This window comes from Scleropages formosus, chromosome 20 (genome assembly GCF_900964775.1).
Source record: "Scleropages formosus chromosome 20, fSclFor1.1, whole genome shotgun sequence".
In the NCBI taxonomy this organism is placed as follows: Eukaryota; Metazoa; Chordata; class Actinopteri; order Osteoglossiformes; family Osteoglossidae; genus Scleropages; species Scleropages formosus.
This window is the reverse complement of record NC_041825.1, coordinates 24550668-24576951: the sequence shown is the minus strand read 5'-3', so window position 1 is coordinate 24576951 and position 26284 is coordinate 24550668. Positions and strand designations below refer to the sequence as shown.

At 43.6% G+C, this 26284-nt stretch overlaps 1 protein-coding gene across 1 annotated transcript in view; it reads left to right on the top strand.

Annotated features, from left to right (window-relative positions):
* LOC108927492 (voltage-dependent T-type calcium channel subunit alpha-1I-like) overlaps positions 1-26284 on the top strand; it is a 145558-nt gene that overhangs the window by 104242 nt on the left and 15032 nt on the right. Inside the window, exons 15-31 of the mRNA XM_018740828.2 lie at positions 606-766; positions 1163-1633; positions 2962-3062; positions 4140-4263; positions 4352-4420; positions 5163-5341; positions 5508-5634; positions 5763-5888; positions 6122-6211; positions 7716-7908; positions 8252-8403; positions 8807-8916; positions 9818-9951; positions 10246-10316; positions 20433-20511; positions 20892-21013; positions 23307-23708. Coding sequence (XP_018596344.1) covers positions 606-766; positions 1163-1633; positions 2962-3062; positions 4140-4263; positions 4352-4420; positions 5163-5341; positions 5508-5634; positions 5763-5888; positions 6122-6211; positions 7716-7908; positions 8252-8403; positions 8807-8916; positions 9818-9951; positions 10246-10316; positions 20433-20511; positions 20892-21013; positions 23307-23708 — 2711 coding nt within the window. The remainder of the gene's footprint in view (positions 1-605; positions 767-1162; positions 1634-2961; positions 3063-4139; positions 4264-4351; positions 4421-5162; positions 5342-5507; positions 5635-5762; positions 5889-6121; positions 6212-7715; positions 7909-8251; positions 8404-8806; positions 8917-9817; positions 9952-10245; positions 10317-20432; positions 20512-20891; positions 21014-23306; positions 23709-26284) is intronic.

The following is a 26284-nucleotide window of genomic DNA, read 5'->3' as shown; positions in this document are numbered from 1 at the left end:
TCACTGGGCACTGATATACTAAGTGCTCCACCAATTCACCTGAAACACACAACTTTGTGCTATGAATGGTAACCCACATTAACACAAAGAGATCATGCATACTCAAAACACACTGAGTTGGATTCAAGCCTAAATCTGAGTCTAGGAACTAGTGCTAATTGTTACACCACAATGCCAGCTGCGGAATATAACACATCAAAATAATACCGGATAACTGAAATAGTGATGTACTTTTCAGCATGTGCCTGTTCTGCAATTAGAGGCTGGATTCACTTTATTATTCTAAACAAAATTGCCCACTCTACCAGGACATTTTTAGTTATACTGCAGGCCAGTAGTTCAAACCTGCCAGCAATTCCATAATTATAGTATAAAATTGACTCTCAACCTTTGGACAGAAATGTGCTATAGGAACACAGGACAGTTGTAGAAACAACTACAAGTATGTTGTGAGCAAGGAGCAGGCTTCATGTCTTAGAGGCCTGCCAGGGGACAGAGAACACTGGAGATGTTCTCATCCCTTGCCTCTGGAGAGAGTACAATGTCAGTGATGACTCTGTTCGATCCTGACATTGGCCTTTACCCATGTCTGCTGTGCCCACCAGATCCCAAGCTCTGTGCCCTAACACCTAATGGCCACCTGGATGTGGTGCCTGAAAGTTCCAGAAAGGGCTGTTACCCACCGGAGCTGCTGACTTTTTCTCTAGAGTCACGGAAGAGCAGTGTGACCTCGCTGGGAAAGGGCGGTCTGGAACACAGGCCTCTGGTGAGGGATGTGAGGGGGGGCTCATCACCTCCAGCTGTCGCTTTGTAAAACACCCCCACACACACCTCACACATACCATCTACCAGGATTCTGAGCTGAACCCATGTGACAGCTGTGTCCATGTGATGGCCCCTGAGTGTTTGTAGCATGTGTGACATGCAACATGTCAGATAAAGGTGTGAGTAATGTGCCACTAGGCCAGAGAAGGGGGGAGAGGGCCAACAACTTGTTTCCTCAGGTGCTGATGGCACTCAGAACATTTGTGCAATCATTGGCTCTCTTTAACATTTAATGACACTGCTGTCATGCTGCATCTTCATGTAGTGAGGGATTGAATTTGCCCCCATCAGAAATACTTCTTATACATAGTTTCTTTGTACGTTTCCTGCATTGCAGAGACCTGGCCGCAGATCTCTTTACCACAACTGGGGGCGTCCTGTCCCTCAGTCTGCTTGGAGCCGGAGATCCAGCTGGAACAGTCTGAGCATGACCTCCAGGGGCTTGGGAATGGGGGGAGGCAGCTTGAGGGCACGCAGCCCCCGCTTCCATGTGGGAGAACATGAATCCCTGCTGTCGCCGCCACCTCCACCACTGCATCCTTTGTTGTCTCGCCGGTTCCCCCCACGTCGGGACCGCCGCGCCCTCTCCCTGGAGCTCCCCGAGTTGCGTCAAGTCCCGCGATCTGCAGTACCTGCCTTCACCCGCAAGAAGAGCCTTTCGGGGGGTCAGGGCAGCCCTGCTCAAGCAGGGGACCACCAGGACTGCAATGGGAAGACACCATCGCCCCAGCCTCATCTCCTGGGCGAGGTTTTCCCACAACTCAACACCCGCAAGGAGAGACGAGAGCTGGAGGATGAGATAGACTATGTAGGTCTGGCCTTATAATGCAGAAAAATATGTCATATATTACATATAGGATCAGTGAAAAGTATGAGTACACGTGGGCCACCGGGTGAATACATGTATAAGACAAAGCGGACTGAAGAGTGAAAACAAAGCAACATACAAGTGCACAAGTCTTATATCTCTTGGAAGCACTGTAGAAAAGTGGGGAAGGCATTGCGCTTCATTTCCTGATCGCATTTGTTAACCAGATACCTCGTAACAAAATCAGTCTCGATGTACTCAAACTTTTGACTGGTACTGCACCCACTATATGAATCGCCATGGCTACCATATGTGGGAGCCCATGAAACTTACTGATAAATGGCCATGATTCTATTACATTACAGATGCCCTGAAACAGAAATCTTTACAACTGCATTGAGTTAACCAGCTAAATTTAACCATTTAGTACCAGGATCTATAATTTCTATAATAGTCTACTTTGAGAAATAATAGGAAATCAGAAAAAAAGGAAAAAACTTCAGCTGATAACAAAAACAGATGCTGCTGTGATTAATTTTACCCTCCAGTAAATATGGGAAAGAAGTGTCTTATTTCCACTTGTTTGGCGACAGTCTGAACTTAATGATGGTCTTTATAAGTGCTAAGTGAGTTATTGTTTGCTCATAATGGTTTCTTCAAGATGGAAGTTCATTGGTTTGTTGCCACAGTTTTTTAGTCTGCAAACTGGCACTGTCACTTGATGGAAATCTGAGACATTCAGATGGGATGAACTGATGTGGGGAGATTTAAATCTGCATCCTTGAAATATTACACATTTATTTGGCAGCTAAAACCATCCAAGATGACTTGCAAGCATTAAATTCCTGTAATTTGACTACATTCATTTAGCTGCAGCTCTCATTTCTCAAGTGATTTGCATGGCCATTGTGATCAAATACCTCACATTACACACAAGCAGGAGTGTACACCAACAAAACAATATCAATAGCAGTCACAATAAGCAACAAAGTACACTGCTTAAAAGTGTTGAAACCCAATGCACAGCTTTTTGCTTTATGGTAAGACAAGCAAATGCACTGTGTGTTTACAGACATTGGATGGTTAATCTATTCAGAAATTCATTGTGATCCAATGCACTTTATTTCTACCATGCTGGCCCTAGACAGAGCTATGGGTAATAATGTCATCCAATGGCAGAACACATGAAAAACATGATACAATGTGCAAAGCTATGCCCTGTGTGCAGTTATGAAATTATAGCAGCTTTTTTCCAATGCAAAGCCTGGAGCAGTGATGGCGAAGTTTTATGCTGCTTGATTGTAGTGTGTCCTGCTCTCACCCCGCAGAGCCTCTGCTTCCGGATTCAGAAGATGATAGAAGTGTACCGACCCGACTGGTGCGAAGCCCGAGAAGACTGGTCTGTCTACCTCTTCTCCCCTGAGAACAAGTGAGTCATCCTCTTTTTGATCACCTCACATTTGGCTTGCAGATACTGTTATCCAAAGGGCCAACTCATGCATTGAACATATTTAATACAGTAGATACCTACTCATTGAGGGTGCAAGTAGCATGATCAGGAGCACTGTGGCACTTCTATGAGTAATATGGAAGGGGTAGTAACCAGTAACTGTCACGCGGAACAGAGGACGTGGGGAAGGCTGGACCCAAGTGTAGGATCATTTATCTGGAACTGAGGGATCAGGCGAGTTCTCGTTGTGGGGGATGGGTGAAGAGTTAGTCGATCAAGCGGTCAGAGTGGGAGCAAAGATCCATGGATGAAGTCAGGGGACAAGGCGAATGGTCAAAAACCAGGGAACGAGTAACAGGAGCCAGGGATGACCAGCACATGACTACGAAGAGGACGGTTGCCTCAAAGAGATTCCGTGAGTGCGAAGGGGCTGAGGAGGGTCTTTGAAAACCGAGTGCTCTGTAGTCAAGGAGCTTGATCGGCGTCAGGTGCTGTTGATTGCGGTGGGGGGTGTGGACATGACAGTAACCAGTAACTGACACACAACAGTACCCTGAGAAACAGCAGTAATCCGTCAGACAGAAGCTTGTTTACTGCTTGATCGCTATAGCTCGAATCTTACCCCCCAGAGATTGCGCAACAATCCGCTTCTTTTGTTAGTCAACAAAACAAAGCCTACAATGTTTACAAGTCACACAAAGCTGTCTGGTACACATACACATTTGTGACTAAAAGAATTCAAGCACTCATGCGTATGTTTTCAGTTACTCAAGCTGGTTGCAATAACTGAACACCCTTAATGGTGTATTTCATTAGTTATGTACTTAATGAGCTGCTGGAAATATATGCATTTGCCTGTGGAGTGTTATTATGAGCATGTATGCTTGATCATTTATTTGTATGAGATTTCTGTGTATATGAATCCATTGCTGAGGACAAATTTCACTAATTACATACGAATTAGGGTTCAAAGCGTTATAGATGAAGGCTTTACATTTTATTTAATGACATCCCAAGTCTCCTTTCCCACTCATATTTTTTTTGCTATCTGTACAGGTTCAGGTTGCTGTGCCAATCTGTAATTGCACATAAACTTTTTGATTACGTGGTGCTGGTGTTCATCTTTCTCAACTGCATCACTGTGGCTTTGGAGAGACCCAAGATTCACCAGGGAAGCCTGGTAAGACCCCTAGCTGCAATGGGTGATCAGAGCGTCATCCTATATATCAATTTTGCAAACTGACATTATTGTCTTGCACTCTCTACAGGAAAGGCTCTTTCTGACAATTTCAAACTACATATTCACTGCCATTTTTGTAGCAGAGATGACAGTAAAGGTAAGGATTTGTCTAATCATTTTAATGGATCAGGCCTCTGAAACTTGGGTTGCGTAAATTCATGCTTCAGGAATATGTCCTCATATTGTTCATCATTGATGCAATGCATCATTATACTCTATGCATTAAACCAGACATTCCAAGAATATCAGACAATGGCATTTAGTGCCACACCTGTCTATGAGGGCACTGGTTTGTGTGTGCTATGAGTTCCTGAGCTCCCAGTTAGCTTAAAACCCTCTCACTGGTGAGGTACATTAGACCTGGCACTGGGATGATATTTGTTTTCTCATCCGTCATCCTTCCAGCTCCCTCTCTCTCTAAATCTCCATAGTGAACTCTGTTGCATTTGCTGGCCCTGCTTAGTTAGCATAATCTCCCTATAGACGAGCAATTAAGCAAAGACATAAATTTAAAAAAAAAAAATCCTCTTTCGGGCATAGCCCATCATCCTTCTGTCCCATCAATTCTCCTGCAAGGGGTTTGGTACAATTGACTCATCACTTATGTAACTGGATCAATTATTAACCAATGAAGCAAATGAAATAAGGGCTTTTCAGAACTCTTGTGAATGGCTTGTGCATGAGCTGATAACGACTGATTGATCTGCCATGGTTTGTGTGTGTGCATGTGTGCAGGCACACACATGCGTGGGTGTGTGCATTGGTGTTGTTTACCTTTCTTTAAAGCATTACTCCTTTTGGAATCAGTTGCAGTGACCTTTTTTCACTCTTTCTCTCAGGTAGTGTCAATGGGTCTGTATCTGGGAGAAAAGGCATATCTGCGCAGTAGCTGGAACATTCTGGATGGGTTCCTAGTCTTTGTATCCCTTGTTGACATTGTGGTGTCCATGGCTGGTGGTGCCAAAATCCTGGGTGTGCTACGAGTGCTCAGGCTACTTCGAACATTGCGCCCTCTCAGGTAGGGAAGTCTCAGTGCAGGAAGAACTCATGTTTAAAAACTTCTTTGCAATTAAAGTAATATTAATCTATTTACTGTTCTTGGAAAGGTTATCAAAACCTTAAGTATATTGTTCAGATGTTGGCAATCCAAAAATAGACAGTAAGCATCTTTCATTACCTTTTAGGGTCATCAGTCGTGCTCCTGGTTTAAAGCTAGTAGTAGAGACCCTGATCACCTCCCTCAAACCCATTGGAAATATTGTTCTCATCTGCTGTGCCTTCTTCATCATATTTGGAATTCTAGGGGTTCAGGTAAGGTTGGCCATTTATGGGTGTGTTCCACTCTGGTTACTTCTCTACATGCTGTTTTTGGTTTCTTTGTTTCTGATTTTTTTTTCTCAAAATGATGAGAGGGTGATAACAGCAATTTTGATCATCAGCTGTTCAAGGGCAAGTTCTTCTACTGTGTGGGTCCAGATGTGAAGAACGTCACCAATAAGTCTGACTGTCTCTCAGCTAATTACAAGTGGGTTCATCATAAGTACAACTTTGACAACCTTGGACAGGTATACCATTTTCTGTAAGCATTGTCTTCAGTGGGTTCAGCTTCTGGGTTCAGTCAGTGTGGGTTCATATGGTGATCCATTATTCAAGTGCTGAATGATCATTTGTCCATATGCCTGTTTGTGTGTTTGTGTGTCTTTGTATGGGCTTCACCTCCCTATGTGTCTTGGTCTGTGTGGACCCACGTGTGGGTGCATCTGTGTATGTGTGTGTCTGTGTGTGATCTGCACTGCAGGCCCTGATGTCCCTGTTTGTCCTGGCTTCGAAGGATGGTTGGGTCAACATCATGTATCATGGCCTTGATGCGGTCAGCATTGACCAGCAGGTGAGATATGGAGTTTTCTTTGTAATAACAAACTCAAGAAACAAAGCAAAGACGTGACGGCTGAGCTACATTAGCATGGCACAAATATCAAAGTAAGAGATATTCTGTACTCCGGTTAAAAGTATTTCTAGCGACACCTTGAACAAATCTATTGACCTTATGTACACCTCTTTAGAAATATTTGAAGGTCACTTCAAGTGTTTCTGCTGCACTCATGAATTTTATATAATACTTAATATTAGACATGAGTTTCTGCAGTTCTGTGCAGCACTTTTCAAGATTCTAAGTGTTAAAAAATCAGTGGATGAGGTTCAGCTGTTTATTGTTTCAGTAATTACAGTAAATTAATTATATTTTGGTAAGTATTTATATTTTATAATTCACATCTAATCATTGAGATGAAATAATTTATTATTAATAGAGTATTAAATATAATTAATTATACTTAATTATAATGTATTGCTAAATATACTGCACCTTAAATTCAGACATGCATCATATTGTACTAATACAGCTGTCTCTGTTTCTGGAAATGAAAATGCCCAGTAATGGACTACAACACATTATAATGCTAAGTAAATAGTGAGGTCTTACTTTAAAGCTGGATGATAATTAAAAATAGTATTTTGCAAAATCACACCAGTGAAGTCCTCTGGTTGACTTCATTGACTGAAGAAAAATGGGTTCATAAATCCAACGGAAACACACTCAGTTAAGGTGTATTCCCGGAACCAGCTACAGGCAGCTTTGGCCCTAACCCAAATATCAGCTTCTCTATTCACAGTGGAGCAGAACAGATTGCAATAATTAAACCATCATTTTAGTGCTGAAAAAGCACCAAGCCTCCAGCCACGATAGGTAGCAAGATGAGATGTTATGAAAAATCCTTTGCCATGTGGCTCAAATTAATCTGATGTCCTGTTGCCACAAACTGATTGGGGCATGTTCCTTTTGGGAAACAAACCCCAAGATATTTACTAATTAATTAAAGCTTCTATAAATGCTTGCAAGTGCTTGAGCATGGTCTCCAGAGGTGGAGGAAAGAGGGTATTCAAGTAGATGAAAGGCAACTCTTCAATTCTCTTTAGTTATTCTTTGTTCAAAAAGATTTACAGTACCAGTGAAAGGTTTAAGTACACTTTGTGGATACAAGATTTTTTTGACAAGGCATTTGGTTAAACAGTTTTGATAAGGAAATAAAGCACCATGTCTTCCCAGCTCTTCTGTTGTTGGTTGCGGAGATTTAGGGCACTTTAGTTCACTCTTCCATCTGGTTCATCTCACACAAGTATAGCCCCATTTGCTCAGGTGGTCTCACACTTTTCAGTGGTACTTTAAGCGCTAAACTGCGGTAAAAAGCCTTAAATAAAATTATACTTAGAATATAGATGTCAATCGAAACTATTCTGTGTTCTTCACATCCTGAAATGAATATCTCCCCATCATATTCTTGTCCTTTTCTGCCAAAACCCACTGTTTCCTCCTACCCCTCTTTTTTGGGCAGCCCATCACCAACCACAACCCCTGGATGCTGCTTTACTTCATCTCCTTCCTGCTAATCGTCAGCTTCTTTGTGCTCAACATGTTTGTGGGCGTGGTGGTAGAGAACTTCCACAAGTGCAGGCAGCACCAGGAGGTGGAGGAGGCCAAGCGAAGGGAGGAGAAGAGGCTGCGGCGAATGGAAAAGAAAAGACGGAGTAAGGAGGAGCTGGCAAGGAAGTCGCGTTAAGGAGACAGAGATATAGATTTGATAGATAGGGTGAAAAGGAATGGTTGCCCATTAGTTGAAATGCCCTGAAAAGTTCCTCTTGCGGGAAAAAAAAAGGTATTATGGATGTGCATAAGTAGCTCAGGGAAAAATGAGGTACCCAATTATTTAGGACCTTTACACATATGATCATGATAATGTCATTGCGCAATTCAGATGACTTTACTAATAGCCATGGGTGGACAGGAACTTCAGCAGAACCATTTTAGTATATTTCTTTTTTCTCTCTTCTCCCTATCTCCTGATGTCTGTTTGCCCATCTCCCCACTCAGAGGCCCAGAAGTTGCCATACTATGCCAGTTACAGCCACGTTCGACGGATGATCCACTCCTTTTGCACCAACCACTACCTGGACCTCTTTATCACATTCATCATCTGCGTCAACGTGGTCACTATGTCCCTGGAACACTACAGTCAGCCACGTGTAAGGGACACTGACCTTGCTTACTTCCCATAGTAGCATCTTACATTTACTCATTTCACTGATTCTTTCTGCCAAAGCAACGTACAATGTTTAGCTATTTACAGTGATTTATCCATTTGTATAACGAGGTCATTTTAGTGGAGTAATTGAGGGCCTTACTCAAGGACACTACAGTGGTAGGTGAGACTCAAACACGCAACCTTTGGCACCTCTAATCATGACACTATCTATTAGTTTTCTTGTTCAGCTCTGTGTCTGAGAGATCTGCTTACCTTTGTCAATTCCTTTACTCTTTCCCATCCTATATCTGTTGTTCTTATTTTTTGTACCATGGTAAAAATTGAGACTAACTGCTGTGTATCACCTTTCATTACAGCTGCATTACCTTCTCTTTCTCTTCCAGTCTCTGGAGACTGCACTCAAGTACTGTAATTACTTCTTTACCACCACCTTTGTGTTAGAGGCTGCGCTGAAATTCACTGCCTTTGGATTCCGTCGCTTCTTCAAGGACAGGTACTGCATGAGTCCAAAATGGGGCCCATTGAAAATTGCCTCATTACTGATGGAGACAATGCACCAATATGATCGCCATGCCGTCTGACTCATACTGTGCTACTCTGCAATCTGATAAACGTGCATGGTGCCAAGGAATTGTGGTAATGATTCCAAGATCGCTTGCGTTTACTGTTTTTCAATGTAAATGCAATTCCTACTGCAGTAATATATAATTGAGCAAAGGACATGCCTGGAAAATGTCACTTTAATAGTTATTAATTTTTTTTAAACCTTATTTGCAGTCAGAAATCTTTCCCAGGCATGCAAATCTTTCAGTAAATAATGCTGAACACTGAACTCTAGAGAAGGAGCAATCAATCATACCCTTTGAGAGTTAATGGCTCAGTGGGTTTTGACTGTGTCTTATAACTTAATTGATTAATTAAAGTTATTGTTTTGATTAAAATTAACTTTACCCTCCTGTTAATTATTCACACTTGCGAAAGCCAGATGGCATTATTCCACGGAGAAGCATGTGGTTCTGAAAAACAGGAACACAGGTGTTCACTCAGATCACAGATCAAAGCCCAGCAACAGGTGACACCCCTGCAGAAAGCTGGGGTGTACAGATGTGGTTCAATTTATCCTTGGGATTTTTGGTTTGTTGGAAACTTCCAGTTTTCACACACTGCTCAGGGGCAACTCTTCAGCCAAGACATTTAGTGTAATACCGTTGTTAAGCTTTCGATGTTGGAGCTTCCCTCAGCAAATTCCAACTGAAAAAGTAGCTGATCTGACCCAACACAATCCTATGTGATTTCCTCAACCCCCTACTTTTCTTGTGGTGGAAGGAAATTAAGTGGTTGCCCCAGGAGCACTGACATTGTTGGAAGTGACATGCTGTAATGTGTTCTTGCAGGTGGAACCAACTTGATCTAGCCATCGTGTTACTGTCAGTGATGGGCATCACGCTGGAGGAGATCGAAATCAATGCTTCCCTCCCCATTAATCCCACCATTATCCGCATCATGAGGGTGCTGCGCATCGCCCGAGGTGAATCCTCACCCCCAGTTCCAAATGATTCATATCACTCTGTTTTTCGAATGGATCACTGCCATTGAGTTTGCTATCAAGGTGACTTCAGTATGTCTAAAGGAACTTCAGTGTATCTTAGTTATTTCCTTTTGAGACCACAATGGTCCCACCAAGAGAACACGGTGTAATTTGGTTGTGGACGCATATTGTTTTGTACTTTTATGGGCATTAGACTGTGGAGTATTCGGCAGAGCCTTTCATTTAGTTACAGACTTTATGTTTTGCCCACTCGACTCCCCCACCCCATTGCAGTGCTGAAACTCTTGAAAATGGCTACCGGAATGCGGGCCTTGCTGGACACTGTGGTCCAAGCCCTGCCACAGGTATGTATATGCAGTATTTCTCCATGAACAGGTACTTTTCACCTATCCTAAAGGCTGCCATGTCCATGGCACTCTTTCAGTCTACATTCAGGATTCATAGACCTGCTTTCAGTTTATCCAGTCAGCAAATAGTTTTTGTAGAATCTGTCATTTTTGGTTGGTTTCTCACTTTTTAGTGCAGGATACCTCACGCTAAGTGCTGTCTGAGCTTTAAAACCATGGATTGATGGAACTTGCTTGCATGGTATATGCAGTAGTTTCCAGTATTCTTTTGTTCCTTTACAGTTTTTACTGAAGGAAAACTTGAGGTTCTGTACTACACAGAGTGATCTGCAGTTTGGCACTTAATGAGCCTGCCACTGTAAGACAGGGTTATAAAGGGTGACAGTGTCTGTACAGTCCAGTCTTCATCAAGCTTTTACCTAACAAGGCAGCATATAAGTATTGTAGTCTACTTTTATCTTGTTCAGCCTCTTGCTGAACTTGCAAAACCATGGAATAAGTTCACGATTTATGATGGAATCAAGGGTACAGTCATCAAGACAATGGGTGTTTCTATGTAACTTGTGTCTAGCTGTTTGTATTATTGTGTATTTTCTTGTGTATAATATTAGATGCTTCTAATAGGGGCTATAGATACCATAGTGCTTAGAATCTTTGACTTGCAATCTAAGAACCTGGGTTTAAACATGTGCTCCCACTGTAGTACCCTTCAGCAAGGTGATTACTCTGAATTGATACAGCAATAATATCCTATTGTATAAATGGGGAAATCATTACAAATATATTAGTGTACACACAAAGCGTTTTAAGTTGCCTTGGGAAAAGATATTAAATAATACTTAATCAAATGTGTGTTCACAAAATGGTACAAAATTAGAAGACTGAAGTGTTCTGGTCTCATGAGTTTATTGCAAACGGAAAATTAATGAAAAAAAAATGCTTAATGACAACATTTTTAACAAATGTTACCATTGGTCATTTAGTTTGTTGTGTTTCTATCATGGGGAGTGTGGTGGTGTAGTGGGTTCAACCAGTGACAACTCTGTGGTGGGTCTGGGGTTCAAGCCTTGCTTAGGGTGCCTGGTAACAGACTGGTGTCCCCTCGGCCATGCTCCCTGTGTTGCTGGGTAAGGCTCTGGTTCACCCTGACCCTGCTAGGGACAAGCAGTTGTTGACAATGGATAGATGTTTCTGTCACTGCAGAAATAATTAAGGTTCAATAATGAGACTGTGATGTATACAGTAAAAAGTATTTTACTGTGTACACATTTAAGATTATATGTATTAACAGTATTCTTTTTTCATGATTCGGAAGGCAGTTCTTGCAACGTATTGAACACTGCATGTATTTGCATATTGAAATAGTTGATTGTATTGTTGATTGAACATACAATAATTATTTTTATCAGCTATGCTTTTGCATATTTAATACAGGTTAAAAAGTCATATAGTTTCAGTAAAAGAAGAAGAAGCCGAAAGACTGGGTATGAAATGCACAAACACCCCCAACCCCCCCCATCTACACGCAGATATAGATCTGTACTCATTAACATGTGTGTCCATTTTCACACATATCTCAGGGGCATCCAGGAAGTAATTAACTCAGAGTGTGATTAACAAGCCTGTCTTTGTGTCTAATGTGTAGAGATAGAAAACTTCTGGCAATTCTGCCTCTTTTTAGTTCCTCGAAAACATTTAAACAACATATCCAGACCTGTTCTGTTCAATAGTGAAATGATGTAGTATTGCACGTAGAACACCACAATTCTTCAGGAGTGTTGGCCATGAGAGCTCTCCGTGTAACTGAATGAGAAGAGGTAGCTTTGTGCATTAAAAATAAACTACAGCTAATGGTTTTGCCCATTGTAAATTCAGTAAACTTCCCCAAAAGTCCATGTCTGACATGATCAGAGATTGTTGGCACATGTTCTTTTATGATAAACATTTCAACCAAACTGACATGCTGGGTAGGGGACATCAAGTTCGGGTGGTGACAAGGTATAGGGTGCTGATGGCTGGACTTCAAGCAGATTTTATTGAGAACTTGCATATTTATTCATATAAACTAAATAAATCCCTTCATCAAATATCTTGCTGAAGGGAATGGAAACTGAAATGGACTTTTGTGTCTATAAAGTATAGAACACATCTATCAGAAGTACCAAAATTGAAAAGCAATACACCATAATGACCAAAGTCCAGACTACAACTCTGATGGGGGTGGGGATGGAGGGGTTCACAAAAATTGACTTCCTATATTTTATAACATTCACAGCCATTGTGATTTGATACCTCTTAACCACTTTATCTTTATTTCCAAAGTCCAGTCCATTACATAGCCCATACCTGGGAAAGTGGCTGCACCTGGTGCATGTTTCCTTTTCAATGAGCTCTCTACATGCAGAACTCCCACTGCATAAAAGGGTAAATAATTGTAACATTTTGACGTTGTAAGTTATGTTGGAGAAAGCATTAACTATATGAATAAATGTAAATGTATTTTCTGTTTCAAGTTTGTTCAAGGTCTCTGAATGTAAGCAATCTGAATCTTCATGAATATGCTAATCATGATATCTATGGCAACCTGTCATTCACAGTTACTCTGTTGGGCTTGTCATGACCTGATTTTCAGGTAAAAAAGTCCTCAAAGGCCTCAAAATGCTCAGAATTACTATCACGCTTGGGATCCAAGCTGTCAGATCCATCCCACAGAATGGTTGTGTTTCAGGTGAAGTCCAAGAGTCAGTGTACCCCCAACACATGTTTCATTTTCCATCATGCACTGGCTGTGAAATGTCATGCTGACCTCCAGCAACACTGACACACACTGATCACATTTGTTTAATGATGCAGAAATGGATTTCTGTCTTGTGACTCAATATGCGGTTGATAATAAGACTGAATGACACCTAACATAACTGACTGTTGCAGCAGATACAGCAGGAAAACAAATGTAGATTATATATTTTATTACCTTAGAAAATATTTCCTACCTTTTGTCTTCTACTGCTTATATTTACATTTATTTAGCAGATGCTTTTCTCCAAAGCGACTTACAATGAACTCCACATAGTGCTACCAGCCGACACACATTATTCACTAATTCACCACTTAATAAAAGATATAAAAACTGACACCCAGCACAGCTTTTTCATGGACCACATATTGCATTTACAAGATATCAGCCATAAAAATACCCATTTCATGTTGTTGCTCAGTGCATATGAACATCCATAAGTTGTGAAAACAGAAGACATACTCGGGGGGATATGTAAATTTGATGTGTTTTCACCAAGGGTCATGTTTCTCTGGTAAAGCTTTCACCATGGATATCTGTAGTGTTACGCATTAGTATATTACTTTCCTGTTGAGCTCTCTGATGATTGCTGGTTGAAACCTGTCAATTGCGAGAGCAAATATGTGAGGGATAGTGTAAGAAGCTGTCAATAGACCTGTTCACACCTTTTGCTCTGGAGTCTGTGCCTCAATAAGCCTACGCTCCATCCTGACCTGCTGTCCAGCAAATCCCCCATCATGGAGCTTAGCCTTTTGCTCAGAACACCTCTTCCTAAATAGTGATGAGCAAACCTTGCCCTATGTTTCTTCCGTGATACCATGCCTGTCTGCTCTGGGAGTTTGCAAGCCAATAAGGGGTGTGGCCCTACCCACGGTGAGGTCAGACACAGCCAGGTACTCTCCAGCCATTCAGATTCCAGTAGAAGCTTCTCTTTTTAGGGAACATAAGTGAATAGAGATATGGCTGTTTTAGGACTCCTGAACTAGCCTAAAAGAAATGATTCTTTACTACAATGTGTGTGAGTGACAGAGAGAGTGTGTTCCACTGATGTATGGATGAGTGACCAATCATAAATAGTGTATCTAGCAGTGAAAGTTACCTTGGTAAATAAGGTGTGTGGGCTGATAACACTATACAGAGTTCATTGGAAGTTGCTTTGGAGAAAAGCACGCACACACACACATTTTCCGAACCGCTTGTCCCATATGGGGTCGCAGGGAGCCGGAGCCTACCCGGCAACACAGGGCATAAGGCCAGAGGGGGAGGGGACACACCCAGGACGGGACGCCAGTCCATCGCAAGGCACCCCAAGCGGGACTCGAACCCCAGACCCACTGGAGAGCAGGCCCTGGTCCAACCCACTGCACCACCGCGCGGAGAAAAGCATCTAATGAATAAATATATCCATCCATCCATCCATCTTCCTCCGCTTTTATCCGGGACCGGGTCGCGGGGGCAGCAGTCCGAGCAGAGTACTCCAGACCTCCCTCTCCCCGCACACCTCCTCCAGTTCCTCTGGGGGAACCCCAAGGCGTTCCCAGGCCAGCCGGGAGACATAGTCTCTCCAACGTGTCCTGGGTCTGCCCCGAGGCCTCCTCCCAGTGGGACAAGCCCGGAGCACCTCCCCAGGGAGGCGTCCAGGAGGCATCCGGAACAGATGCCCGAGCCACCTCAACTGGCTCCTCTCGATGCGGAGGAGCAGCGGCTCTACTCCGAGCTCCTCCCGGGTGACTGAGCTCCTCACCCTATCCCTAAGGGTGCGCCCAGCCACTCTGCGGAGGAAACTCATTTCTGCCGCTTGTATCCGCGATCTCATTCTTTCGGTCATGATCCAGAGTTCATGACCATAGGTGAGGGTAGGAACGTAGATCGACCGGTAAATTGAGAGCTTCGCCTTACGACTCAGCTCCCTCTTCACCACAACAGACCGGTACAATGACCGCATTACTGCAGACGCCGCACCGATCCGTCTGTCGACCTGCCGCTCCATTTTTCCCTCACTCGTGAACAAGACCCCAAGATACTTAAACTCCTCCACTTGAGGGAGCAACTCCCCCCTAACCCGGAGGGAGCAATCCACCTTTTTCCGACTGAGAACCATGGCCTCGGATTTGGAGGTGCTGATTCTCATCCCCGCCGCTTCGCACTCGGCTGCAAACCTCCCCAGTGCACGCTGCAAGTCTTGACTTGATGAAGCCAACAGGACCACATCGTCCGCAAAAAGCAGAGACGAGATCTCGCGGCCACCAAAACAGACACCCTCCGTTCCCTGACTGCGCCTAGAAATTCTGTCCATAAAAATAATGAACAGAATCGGTGACAAAGGGCAGCCCTGGCGGAGTCCAACATGCACCGGGAACAGGTCTGACTTACTGCCGGCAATGCGAACCAAGCTCCTGCTCCGGTCATACAGGGAACGAACAGCCCGTAGCAACGAGCCCCGAACCCCATAATCCCGAAGCACCCCCCACAGGATGCCACGAGGGACACGGTCGAATGCCTTCTCCAGGTCCACAAAACACATATGGACTGGTTGGGCAAACTCCCACGAACCCTCCAACACCCTAGTGAGGGTATAGAGCTGGTCCAGTGTTCCACGGCCAGGGCGAAAACCGCATTGCTCCTCCTGAATCCGAGGTTCGACTATCGGTCGGATTCTCCTTTCCAGTACCCTGGCATAGACTTTCCCAGGGAGGCTAAGGAGTGTGATCCCCCTGTAGTTGGAACACAATCTCCGGTCCCCCTTCTTAAAAAGAGGGACCACCACCCCGGTCTGCCAGTCCAGAGGCACCGTTCCCGAACTCCACGCGATGCTGCAGAGGCGTGTCAGCCAAGACAGCCCCACAACATCCAGAGACTTGAGAAACTCGGGGCGGATCTCATCCACCCCCGGAGCCTTGCCACCGAGGAGTTTTTTGACTACCTCAGCAACTTCAGCCAGGGTAATGGACGAGTCCCCCTCCGAGTCCCCAGCCTCAGCTTCCTCTACGGAAGGCGTGTCGGAGGGATTGAGGAGATCCTCAAAGTACTCCTTCCACCGCCCGAGAACATCCTCAGCTGAGGTCAGCAGCGCACCACTTCCACTGTAAACAGTGTTCGTGGAACACCGCTTCCCCCCTCTGAGTCGCCGGACGGTTTGCCAGAATCTCTTTGAGGCCGACCGAAAGTCTTCCTCCATGGCCTCACCGAACTCCTCCCAAGCCCGAGTTTTTGCCGCGGCGACTGCCAGAGCCGCGCTCCGTTTGGCCCGTCGGTACCCGTCAGCTGCTTCAGGAGTCCCATGAGCCAGCCAGGCCCGATAGAACTCCTTCTTCAGCTTGACGGCATCCCTTACTTCCGGTGTCCACCACCGTGTTCGGGGATTGCCGCCGCGACAGGCACCGGAGACCTTATGGCCGCAGCTCCGAACAGCCGCACCGACAATGGAGGAGCGGAACATAGTCCATTCAGACTCAATGTCCCCCACCTCCCTCGGGACCTGGTTGAAGCTCTGTCGGAGGTGGGAGTTGAAGACCTCTCTGACAGGGGCCTCCGCCAAACGTTCCCAACAGACCCTCACTATGCGTTTGGGCCTGCCAGGTCTGTCCAGCTTTTTCCCCCGCCATCGAATCCAACTCACCACCAGGTGGTGATCAGTTGACAGCTCAGCCCCTCTCTTCACCCGAGTGTCCAAGACATATGGCCGAAGGTCAGAAGAAACGACTACAAAGTCGATCATCGACCTCCGACCTAGGGTGTCCTGGTGCCAAGTGCACTGGTGGACACCCTTATGCATGAACATGGTGTTCGTTATGGATAAACCGCGACTAGCACAGAAATCCAATAACAACTCACCGCTCGGGTTCAGATCAGGGAGGCCGTTCCTCCCAATCACGCCCCTCCAGGTATCACTGTCGCTGCCCACGTGGGCGTTAAAGTCCCCCAGTAGAACGACAGAGTCCCCAGTGGGAGCGCTTTCCAGCACGCCCCCCAGGGACTCTAAAAAGGCCGGGTACTCTACACTGCCGCTAGGCGCATAAGCACAAACGACAGTGAGAGACCGTTCCCTGACCCGAAGGCGTAGGGAGATGACCCTCTCATTCACCGGGGTAGACTCCAACACATGGCGGCTGAACTGGGGGGCTATTAATAAGCCCACACCAGCCCGCCGCCTCCCACCTTGGGCAACGCCAGAATAGTGGAGAGTCCACCCTCGGTCGAGTAGAGTGGTTCCAGAACCCAAGCTGTGAGTGGAAGTGAGCCCGACTATATCTAGACGGTATCTCTCAACTTCCCGCACCAGCTCAGGCTCCTTCCCCGCCAGTGAGGTGACATTCCAAGTCCCAAAAACCAGAGTTGGCGCCCGAGGTTTGGGTCGGCCGGGCACTCGGCCCCGACCACCGCCCAAATCACAACGCACCGGCCCCCTATGGTTTCTCCGGCAGGTGGTGAGCCCACCGAAGAGCGGCTCCACGTTGTGGCTTCGGGCTGAGCCCGGCCAGGCCCCGTGGGCATAGACCTGGCCACCAGGCGCTCGCATGCGAGCCCCCCCCCCAGGCCTGGCTCCAGGGTGGGGCCCCGGTGACCCCATACCGGGCGGGGTAAACGGACGCCTTGATTTTTTTGTCATAAGGGGTTTTTGAACCGCGCTTTGTCTCGTCTGTCATCCAGGACCTGTCTGCCATGGGAGACCCTACCAGGGGCATGTAGCCCCAGACAACATAGCTCCTGGACTCATTCAGGCACTCAAACCCCTCCACCACGATAAGGTGGCGGTTCACGGAGGAGTGAATAAATATATGTAAATGTATATGCTGTTTCCATTGTGTTTTTAGTTAATTGAAGAATGGAACATGGGCAGGAGCCAGATGACAAGTTCTGATTTTGTTTGTGTTGCTAAATCTCTTGTCTTCCCCAGACAGCTAAAGTCTGTGAACTGATGACCTTGAACACACATCTGTGCTTTCTGTCATGCCATTCCAGGCAATAACTGTGATTCTTTGACCAGTAATGTAATGTAATGCAAACAAATAATTTAAGAAAATTTTCAATTTAAATTGAAAAAAATACATTACTTCAGTCCATTAACAAAATGATGCTCATTGCAAAAATAGACGTTCCGTATATAAACCCTCTATATGAAATTCTGGAATCTATACCTAATTCATCTATCCATTACAGCAAGGTTACAGTGCTAAACCTATTTCCCCTCTAACCAGCTCTCCAGGGCACCCTGACAACCTGTAATAACCATATTAAATAGCTACTGAGAGATAATACATTAAATTGAAAGTTAAATTCTATCTAACAAGGCAGACTATGCAAATTTAATATATGAGCAATTCTGTCATGGTAATGTCTGAAGATATATCAGATGGTATTGTGTTTAAGATGTATAAGTAATGATAATATTCATAATTTAAAATCACTTATGTAATGATTTGACCTGTATATAGCACAAATGTATTGTAACATACAGACGCATACTACTAGATTAAAAACTCTCACTCTGGAGATCTTACATATTAAAAAACAGAATCCCAAGAATTTGATGACATGTTTACATCGTTTCAGAAAGAAATACACTCAGACACACAAAGACTTTTCACAATAACATCGGCCACTGGTAAAGCCCTGGAAATTGGGTGTCTTTCCAATCAGTCTTTATTGTCTGCTTTTATTTGTCATGCTCATACATAATTCATTACATGGCGTTACAACAAGTGTGTTCAGTGTTTTCCTGCCTTTTTGCTTAGTAACTTTCCAGTCCTTTGTTCTAAAAACTCCTCACCCTAAAGCTGAACCATCCAACCCCCACCATCCAGCTGACCTTAAACTGAACTCACTCCATACAAGGCAGTACCACTGGCCTTTTATGACATGCTTTTGGTATACACATCTTGCCTTTATCAGGTAACCTCTGACCTGGTCCCTGTTACAGCGTGCTTCACACAATGGGCCTTCTGCACAAGTTGCAAAACACATGCATAGAATAAGTTGTACATTTAATGCACACTATCATTTCTGCTCAGTTTTCTTACTTTCTCTCACAATACACATACACACAAAGGCATCCCCCGGGTTACGAATATCGGACTTACGTAAAACTTGTAGTTACGAACCATCCCCCGTTTAACCTATTATATTAAAAATTCGAATTACATATAATAGCTTGTAAGAACAAATGGGTGCTACTTTGCGACCCACATCAAAACATTGTCCAACTACTGCAGTTCGTCGGCTCATGGGTGGGGGCACGTGAGCCCGAGGTAGGATAGACTTCGTTCTCTTCAGTCGGACCATGTTGCTGTTAACAATGACTCGGGTGTTACTGTATTTGGCTTTTATTTTTTTGTTTTTACCCTCCTAACCATGGCACCAAAGTATAAATGTGATACAAGTGATGGTGATACATCCAAGAAACGGAAAATGATCACGAATGAAACAAAAGTGGAAATAATAAAGCGATTGAAAAAGGTGAAACGCCAACGAACATTGGAAAAGCTAAGATTAAAGTTTCTTTAATATTTTTTATACCTACACACACATTCTCTCTCCTCTTCCTCCTCTCTCTCTATTATAAATGCTTTAGTAACATTTATTATTATCTCTTAGCGTCCCATCCTGGGTGTGTCCCCTCCCCCTCCAGCCTTACGCCCTGTGTTGCCGGGTTAGGCTCCGGTTCCCCGCGACCCTATATGGGACAAGTGGTTCAGAAAGTGTGTGTGTGACTGTGTAGTAGTAATAGTAGGTAGTATCGTTGCATTGTATTATTATTATTACAATATTGTTATATTAAAGATGATTTAGTGCATCCAGAAGTGTTTCTTTAATGTTTTTCATGCATAGAAAGGTACACGATTTGAAAAACTGACATTAGGTACCCACCATACCTAACTGTTCCGACTTACATACAAATCTGACTTAAAGATGGATTTAGGAACAGAACTCATTCGTAACCCGGGACTGCATGTGTGTGTGTGTGTATATATAGGCACTATTCTGTTTATATAGCGTATACTGTATATGAGATTAATTATTCTTAAAGATAAAACAGTTATTTTTCTAAAACTCTTTAGTTGTTTTGCAGTCAACTATGTTACTACTTATTCTCTACTGCTTGTACTATTTTTTGTTAAGTTGATTGTGTGCACTTGTACAATAAAGGTTTAAAAGGAAACCTTGGGTCTGTATTGCTCTTTTACCAAAGGGAACCACAACAGGTACTACTGCTGGAGAAGTAAATTTACGATTTCACTGTGCTGAGTTGCTGTGTCCAGTTGGATGGAAAGACCTTCTAAGAAGAGTGCTGTAATGACTGGTTGTAACTTTTTCAGGTGGGAAACCTGGGGCTTCTCTTCATGTTGCTGTTCTTCATCTACGCAGCACTTGGGGTGGAGCTGTTCGGAGAGCTAGGTGATAAGAACAAAACACGCTTCTATTACACACACCAGCAAAAGTGCCTGAGGCAATGTATATATATACAAAGACACATAGCTGGCAGCAGCATATTTTCACACTCAAGTAAAAGTTATATAACACAATAGTGAATTTAACATGTGTGGACAGCTGCCTAAGGGTATAGCACTGCTTAAAATGTTTTACAACCATCTTGTCACATTGTGTTTTACAGAAATTCTCTAAAGGGGATTTTTAAAAAAAATGCAAACAATAATAATAATAACAAAAAGAAGGAAAACCAAAGCCCCTGAAGGTCAAAACTAAAAACGCAGTGTGACTCTTACTGGAGCATGATGTCGATCCATTTCTCACCCTGGCCCTGTTTGCGTCCACAGTGTGTAATGAGGACTACCCCTGCGAGGGGATGAGCCGTCACGCCACCTTCGAGAACTTCGGCATGGCCTTCCTCACTCTCTTCCAGGTGTCCACAGGGGACAACTGGAATGGCATCATGAAGGTATGCACGGCATAGCAGGAAGAGCCACAGATCTAGCATGGGTTTGAACACAGAATGTACCCAGATGTCTCTGTGTAAATCCTGGCACTGTTCGAGAAGCTTAGTGGAGCCATTCTTAGCCTCTTCATTCCAGTGTTTTTCTTCCCCTAATTATTTGCGCCACGTATCTTCTGTGCTTTAGCTTTGGCTGCACTGGATGTGATTAAGGACAGGTCTGCTGCGATTAAGGTTCAGTGGTAATCCCTTTTTTTGCTTTTGTTCCGGAGACTCAGTGATGAGAATTGACCGCTGAGTAAATCCGTTCCCCCTAATCTTTTCTCCAAAGGTGCGCAACGGACCGTTTCTCTTTAAAGTACAGCTCGAGATTACGAGCAACAATGGGCATGGCGTCCTAAAAAGCAGGTTATGTGCGGTCATTTTGAGGGACTACAGCTAGAGCTCTTCTGATTATCCATTGCGTTGTTTTCTAAACAATCAGCTGTTTTTTTTTCCTCTCCCTGTAATATCGTGGTTTGCTTGAAATAACATCTTGTGTCATGTGTCATAAAAATTCTAATGCTGATTTTCAAACATTTCCTTTTCATAGCAAAAAAAAAAAGCCTGCATATTCAGCTGACATTAAAATGAATAAACTGGAATAATTTGTTGAAAATTTCAGTGTGCTTCTCATGCCATTGACATACTGCATAACTAGGCATCTGTTGTATGTCTGTAAACAAATGCTTTTCGTCTTGTCAAAAAACAAATATGACAGAAAAAAGGAAGTGTAGCTACTTAAATGATGGTTAGTTAACCTGTTGTAGTAGTTTACAGACAAATGCATCGGCTGCCACCGGATCGATGCTCTGGATTGTGAGCTCATTAAAGCAGGGCTGCTACCCAAATAGGACTGCAGAAAAAATGTATGGAGGCAAAGGATTTTTTTTTTTCAGGTTGTGTCTTTAAAATAAGAATGGCTTCCATTTAGAGTAGTGTTCCTTATTATATTTGTGCCTATACTTTTCGTCCTTCAAATGTAAGTGGAAAAAACTGAATACCTATAACTGGTCAATTTTTCCATGCTTCTGATGTCAGACTTTCCTCATAAGCAAGAATAGCAGTGAATGCTTGCAAATGGTAGTGACAACAATGTTGATATACCCATTTACTGAGGTCTTAGGTTAGCAATCTCAGGAAGATAGCATCTGCAGAGCTTTATGTCAGTATGGCAACAGTACCAATGAAAAGTGTGAGTGCCCTACTGTTCATTCATTAGTCAGAAGTTTGATTGTCTAATGAGGAAATGAGATGCCATGTCTTCCCAGCTCTTCTGCAGTAGTTTCCAGAGATGTGTGTTGATTTGATTTACTCTTCTGCCCAGTTTCTCCCACACAGGTATTTCTCAGGCTGCCCACCTATACTCTATGTACCAAATACAGCTGATATGATTCAGAAAGCCATATATTGCTTGAAGGAATTAGCCAGGTCCTTGGCTGACCCACACATTACATTCTCCGTTTTTGCAAAATTCAGATGAATTGAAGCTGATTGAGAAGGTTGGAAACAAGGCTTTCCAACTGAAAACTGACCATCATACATCCTTGCCAAATTCCAGAAAAGCTCAGCTTCATTAATGTGACAGTGTCGAGACGGATGATCTGACTTCACCAGGGTCACGTCTTAAACAATTTATGATTTACAGAATAACAATCTGCCACACTGCTCCTTGGGAGAAAGGAGCTGCTTACTCATCCTCAGGCAGAATGAGGCTACGTTTGCAATACGAGTTTCATCTGACCCACTTCTTATTTTGTTTGTCCTACACAGATCAGTTTTTTTTTTTTTTCTCCTGCTGGAAAAAAAAAATCTATGGCTTTAATTAATGGATTGAAAGTGAGATCTGCCTTTGTTTTTGGATGTGTTTTTCTGTACCGCTGTAATTCTCAAAATGCGGCCTGTGTGAGGAAGCTCAGACCGGAAGATATCTTGTCACTCTGTGTGACTTCAGCAGATTATTGTTTATTTTAATGCAAAGAGAAAGAGGACTGAAGTCTTTGACAGTGCAGGGCAGCGGAGGTAAAATAAGTGGTCAGGTTTTATTTCACTTTGGGATGATCTGTCTATGCTAGTAAATTTAGGCATTAGATAAATTTTTGAAAGAATAACCCGTTTAAAAAAGACTAGTTGGCTGATGTTGTTTCTCCTACAACCCACCCTTCGGAATGCTTCCATGATGATCTAGAAAACAAAGATGTGTCCACATGTATTATTGTTTTCCTGGCCTTGTGAAGTCGTTGTCGTGCGCCTCCTACAGGACACTCTGCGTGAGTGCCAGGCAGGTGAGCACGGCTGCAACAGCAGTCTGCAGTTCATCTCACCCCTATACTTCGTGAGCTTCGTGTTAACGGCACAGTTTGTGCTCATCAACGTCGTGGTGGCCGTACTCATGAAGCACCTGGATGACTCCAACAAGGAGGCACAGGAGGATGCCGAGATGGATGCTGAGATTGAGCTGGAGCTTGCCCAGAGCGCTCTCTGCTGCTTGGGAGGTCTCGCCGGAGGCAAAGCCGGAGGAGGGTCTGGCGATCGGGCCGGGAACGAGGGAGGGGCCCAACAGTGTGGCATCACCAGCTCCATTGGCAACCCTGGCACGCCAACCCCCCACCAAGGACCCCAAGATACACACCACCCCCGCAAGCTGTACTCCCCAGCTCAGGTTGGTGCCTCAGCTATGACATTTCAGATAAGGAGCTCCACAGAAACAGCAAACAAATAATTAATTTTAAAAAATTAAAAAACAGTACATTCTGCAATCAATATAACACACAAAAAAGGGAAATGCAGAAAGGAATCAGTCAGAGAAATTACAATGTATTACAAATTAACAATATAGATAACAGGTTAATTTTGTGCAAATCTCACACACACACACACACACACACACTGTCTGAAACCACTTATGCCGAGTGGGGTCGTGGCGAATCGGAGCCTAACCCGGCAACACAGGGCACAAGGCCAGAGGGGGAGGGACACACCGAGGATGGGACGCCAGTCCGTCACAAGGCACCCCAAGCAGGACTCGAACCCCAGACCCACCAGAGAGCAGGCCCCAGCAAAATCCACTGCCCCCTTTGTGCAAATCACAAGGTTTATTTGTTTTTGTTTTTAACTAATTTCTTTTATTGGTAATTTTACTTGGTATAATCACTTCTCACATTTTTTCTTTGTGTACTTCTGCAAATAGTGGATATAAGCGACATGTTCACTTGTGATTAGCCATACATCTGGGCACTCCTCATCCCCAACATGAGCACAGGAACATGTTATCAGATTCTCACCCAGTTATTTCATTAGGGGGCTCATTTGTATTTTAATGCTTAACAAATGCCATAGTTTTACACACAAGGCTTCAGGGGTACAAGAGTAAAATTTTTAACCAGTTATTTACCAGTTGTTTTCTCAGACATTTGCAAACAGTGGTGCATGAGTAGGACTGGTGCCTCACAGCTCTTGGGTTATAGGTTGAAATTCAGATCAGTAATCTGGAGTTGGCATGTTCCGCCTGTGTTTTGTTTGGGTTTATCCAAATGCACTGGTTTCCTCTCATAGTTCAAAGACCTATTTCAGCCAAATTGGTTACTTTTAGTGTGTGAGTGAATGTGTGTCTGTTTAATTGCTCTGTTGTGTTAGTGGGAACATTGAAATAGCACTGAATGTCAACTTTTAAGCGCAATACACATTATTTACATTTATTCATTTAGCAGATGCTTTTCTCAAGTGCGACATACGTCTCAGAGAAAAATACAATTACTGCATTACATGAACAGAAGAGTTTGATATGGAGGCGTGATTGTAAAATATAGTTTGTCACATTGCACCATACAAAGCAGTATACATCACACAAGTAGCTGCATAAAGGTCTATCCGTAATTCACCGGTTTCTAATAATAAAACTATTAAACATTAACACATTTACCATGCTCTTCAGAGATCAGCTGAGAAGTGAGTCCAAAAGAGATAAGCTTTGAGATCTTTCTTAAATGTAGAGAGAATTATTGGTTTGTTAATAATTGGACATTGCTTTGAAGAAATCCATTTGCTAAATGAAAGATGTAAATTCTATTATCATATCTGTTTATTCAACACATATGAAGCGCTTTTCAGGATTTATCATATGTTCCAAAGACAAGATCCCATTGGAACCCATCATGCTTCCAGACATCTGTTCATTTGTTCCTTGGCTGATACTTTGATCCAAAGTACCTAACGACTTTTTGACATATTTATATACCTGGAAATTGAAACTAAGTAATTCATGGTAAGGACCTCACTCAAAATGTACTACAGCACAAGAGGGGATGAGACATGAACCCTGAGGGTACAAGTGTGTGTTTGTCATAATTGTACTACCTTAACCATGGTACCACCTAAACCTAAGAAAAGGGATTTTTTCTTTCTTGCTTTCTGATGGCAGCCTAATTTGTCTCTCATTAAGCCTGCTGCTAGTTGTTTGTTTGAATTATGCCTGATTATCAGGCACCTTTGTCGTGGGAAAAATTTCCAAGCAGCTGTAATGAAGAGAGAAATGAGTTGATTTAGCTTGTTAGCAGATGGAAATGAACAAACCTGCAGTTCGCCGAACTGACAGTTATGCGTGTGTGCGGAGATGGAATGGTGATGAAAGAAAATGCTTTTAGAGCCTGCAGAGAATGTTTTTGTTTTAATTCTCTGAGCTTCATGGTGGGCCACAAGGGTCCTCCAACCAAACAGAAACTCACAAGTGCTCATAGATGGCAGGAAGGTATGCGCATGCCTGCAAATGGATGTTTATTCAGCTGTCAATTCTTAGATGGTGCACTTGGCTTATGTGTTAGCCAATGACACACACACACACACACACACACACTTTTGCCCATTTGCTGACTCAGTGCTGAACACTCATTCAGCCAGTTGCACACACAGAAATATACACATATTCCACACTTTCGTAACAAATTCTTGACACTCAGTCTCACAAACTCATACACACAGCACACAACACAACAGCTGCCTCATAGACAGTCAGCTCTCATTTATCTGCACACACAGACACCCACTCATGCAAGCATTCAGAAATATCCTGCTTATTCATCAATGGTGAACCCTGACCCTTGGCACAGATGGGCGCAGAGACCTGATGGGCGTCACGCACTATACATGGCTTCAGCGAGCCATATTTAGCCTCAGTTGAGGATGCCTTTTTAATGTAATTCCAACAGAAGTGCAATAACTGCAGTAACCCTACTCCGCACC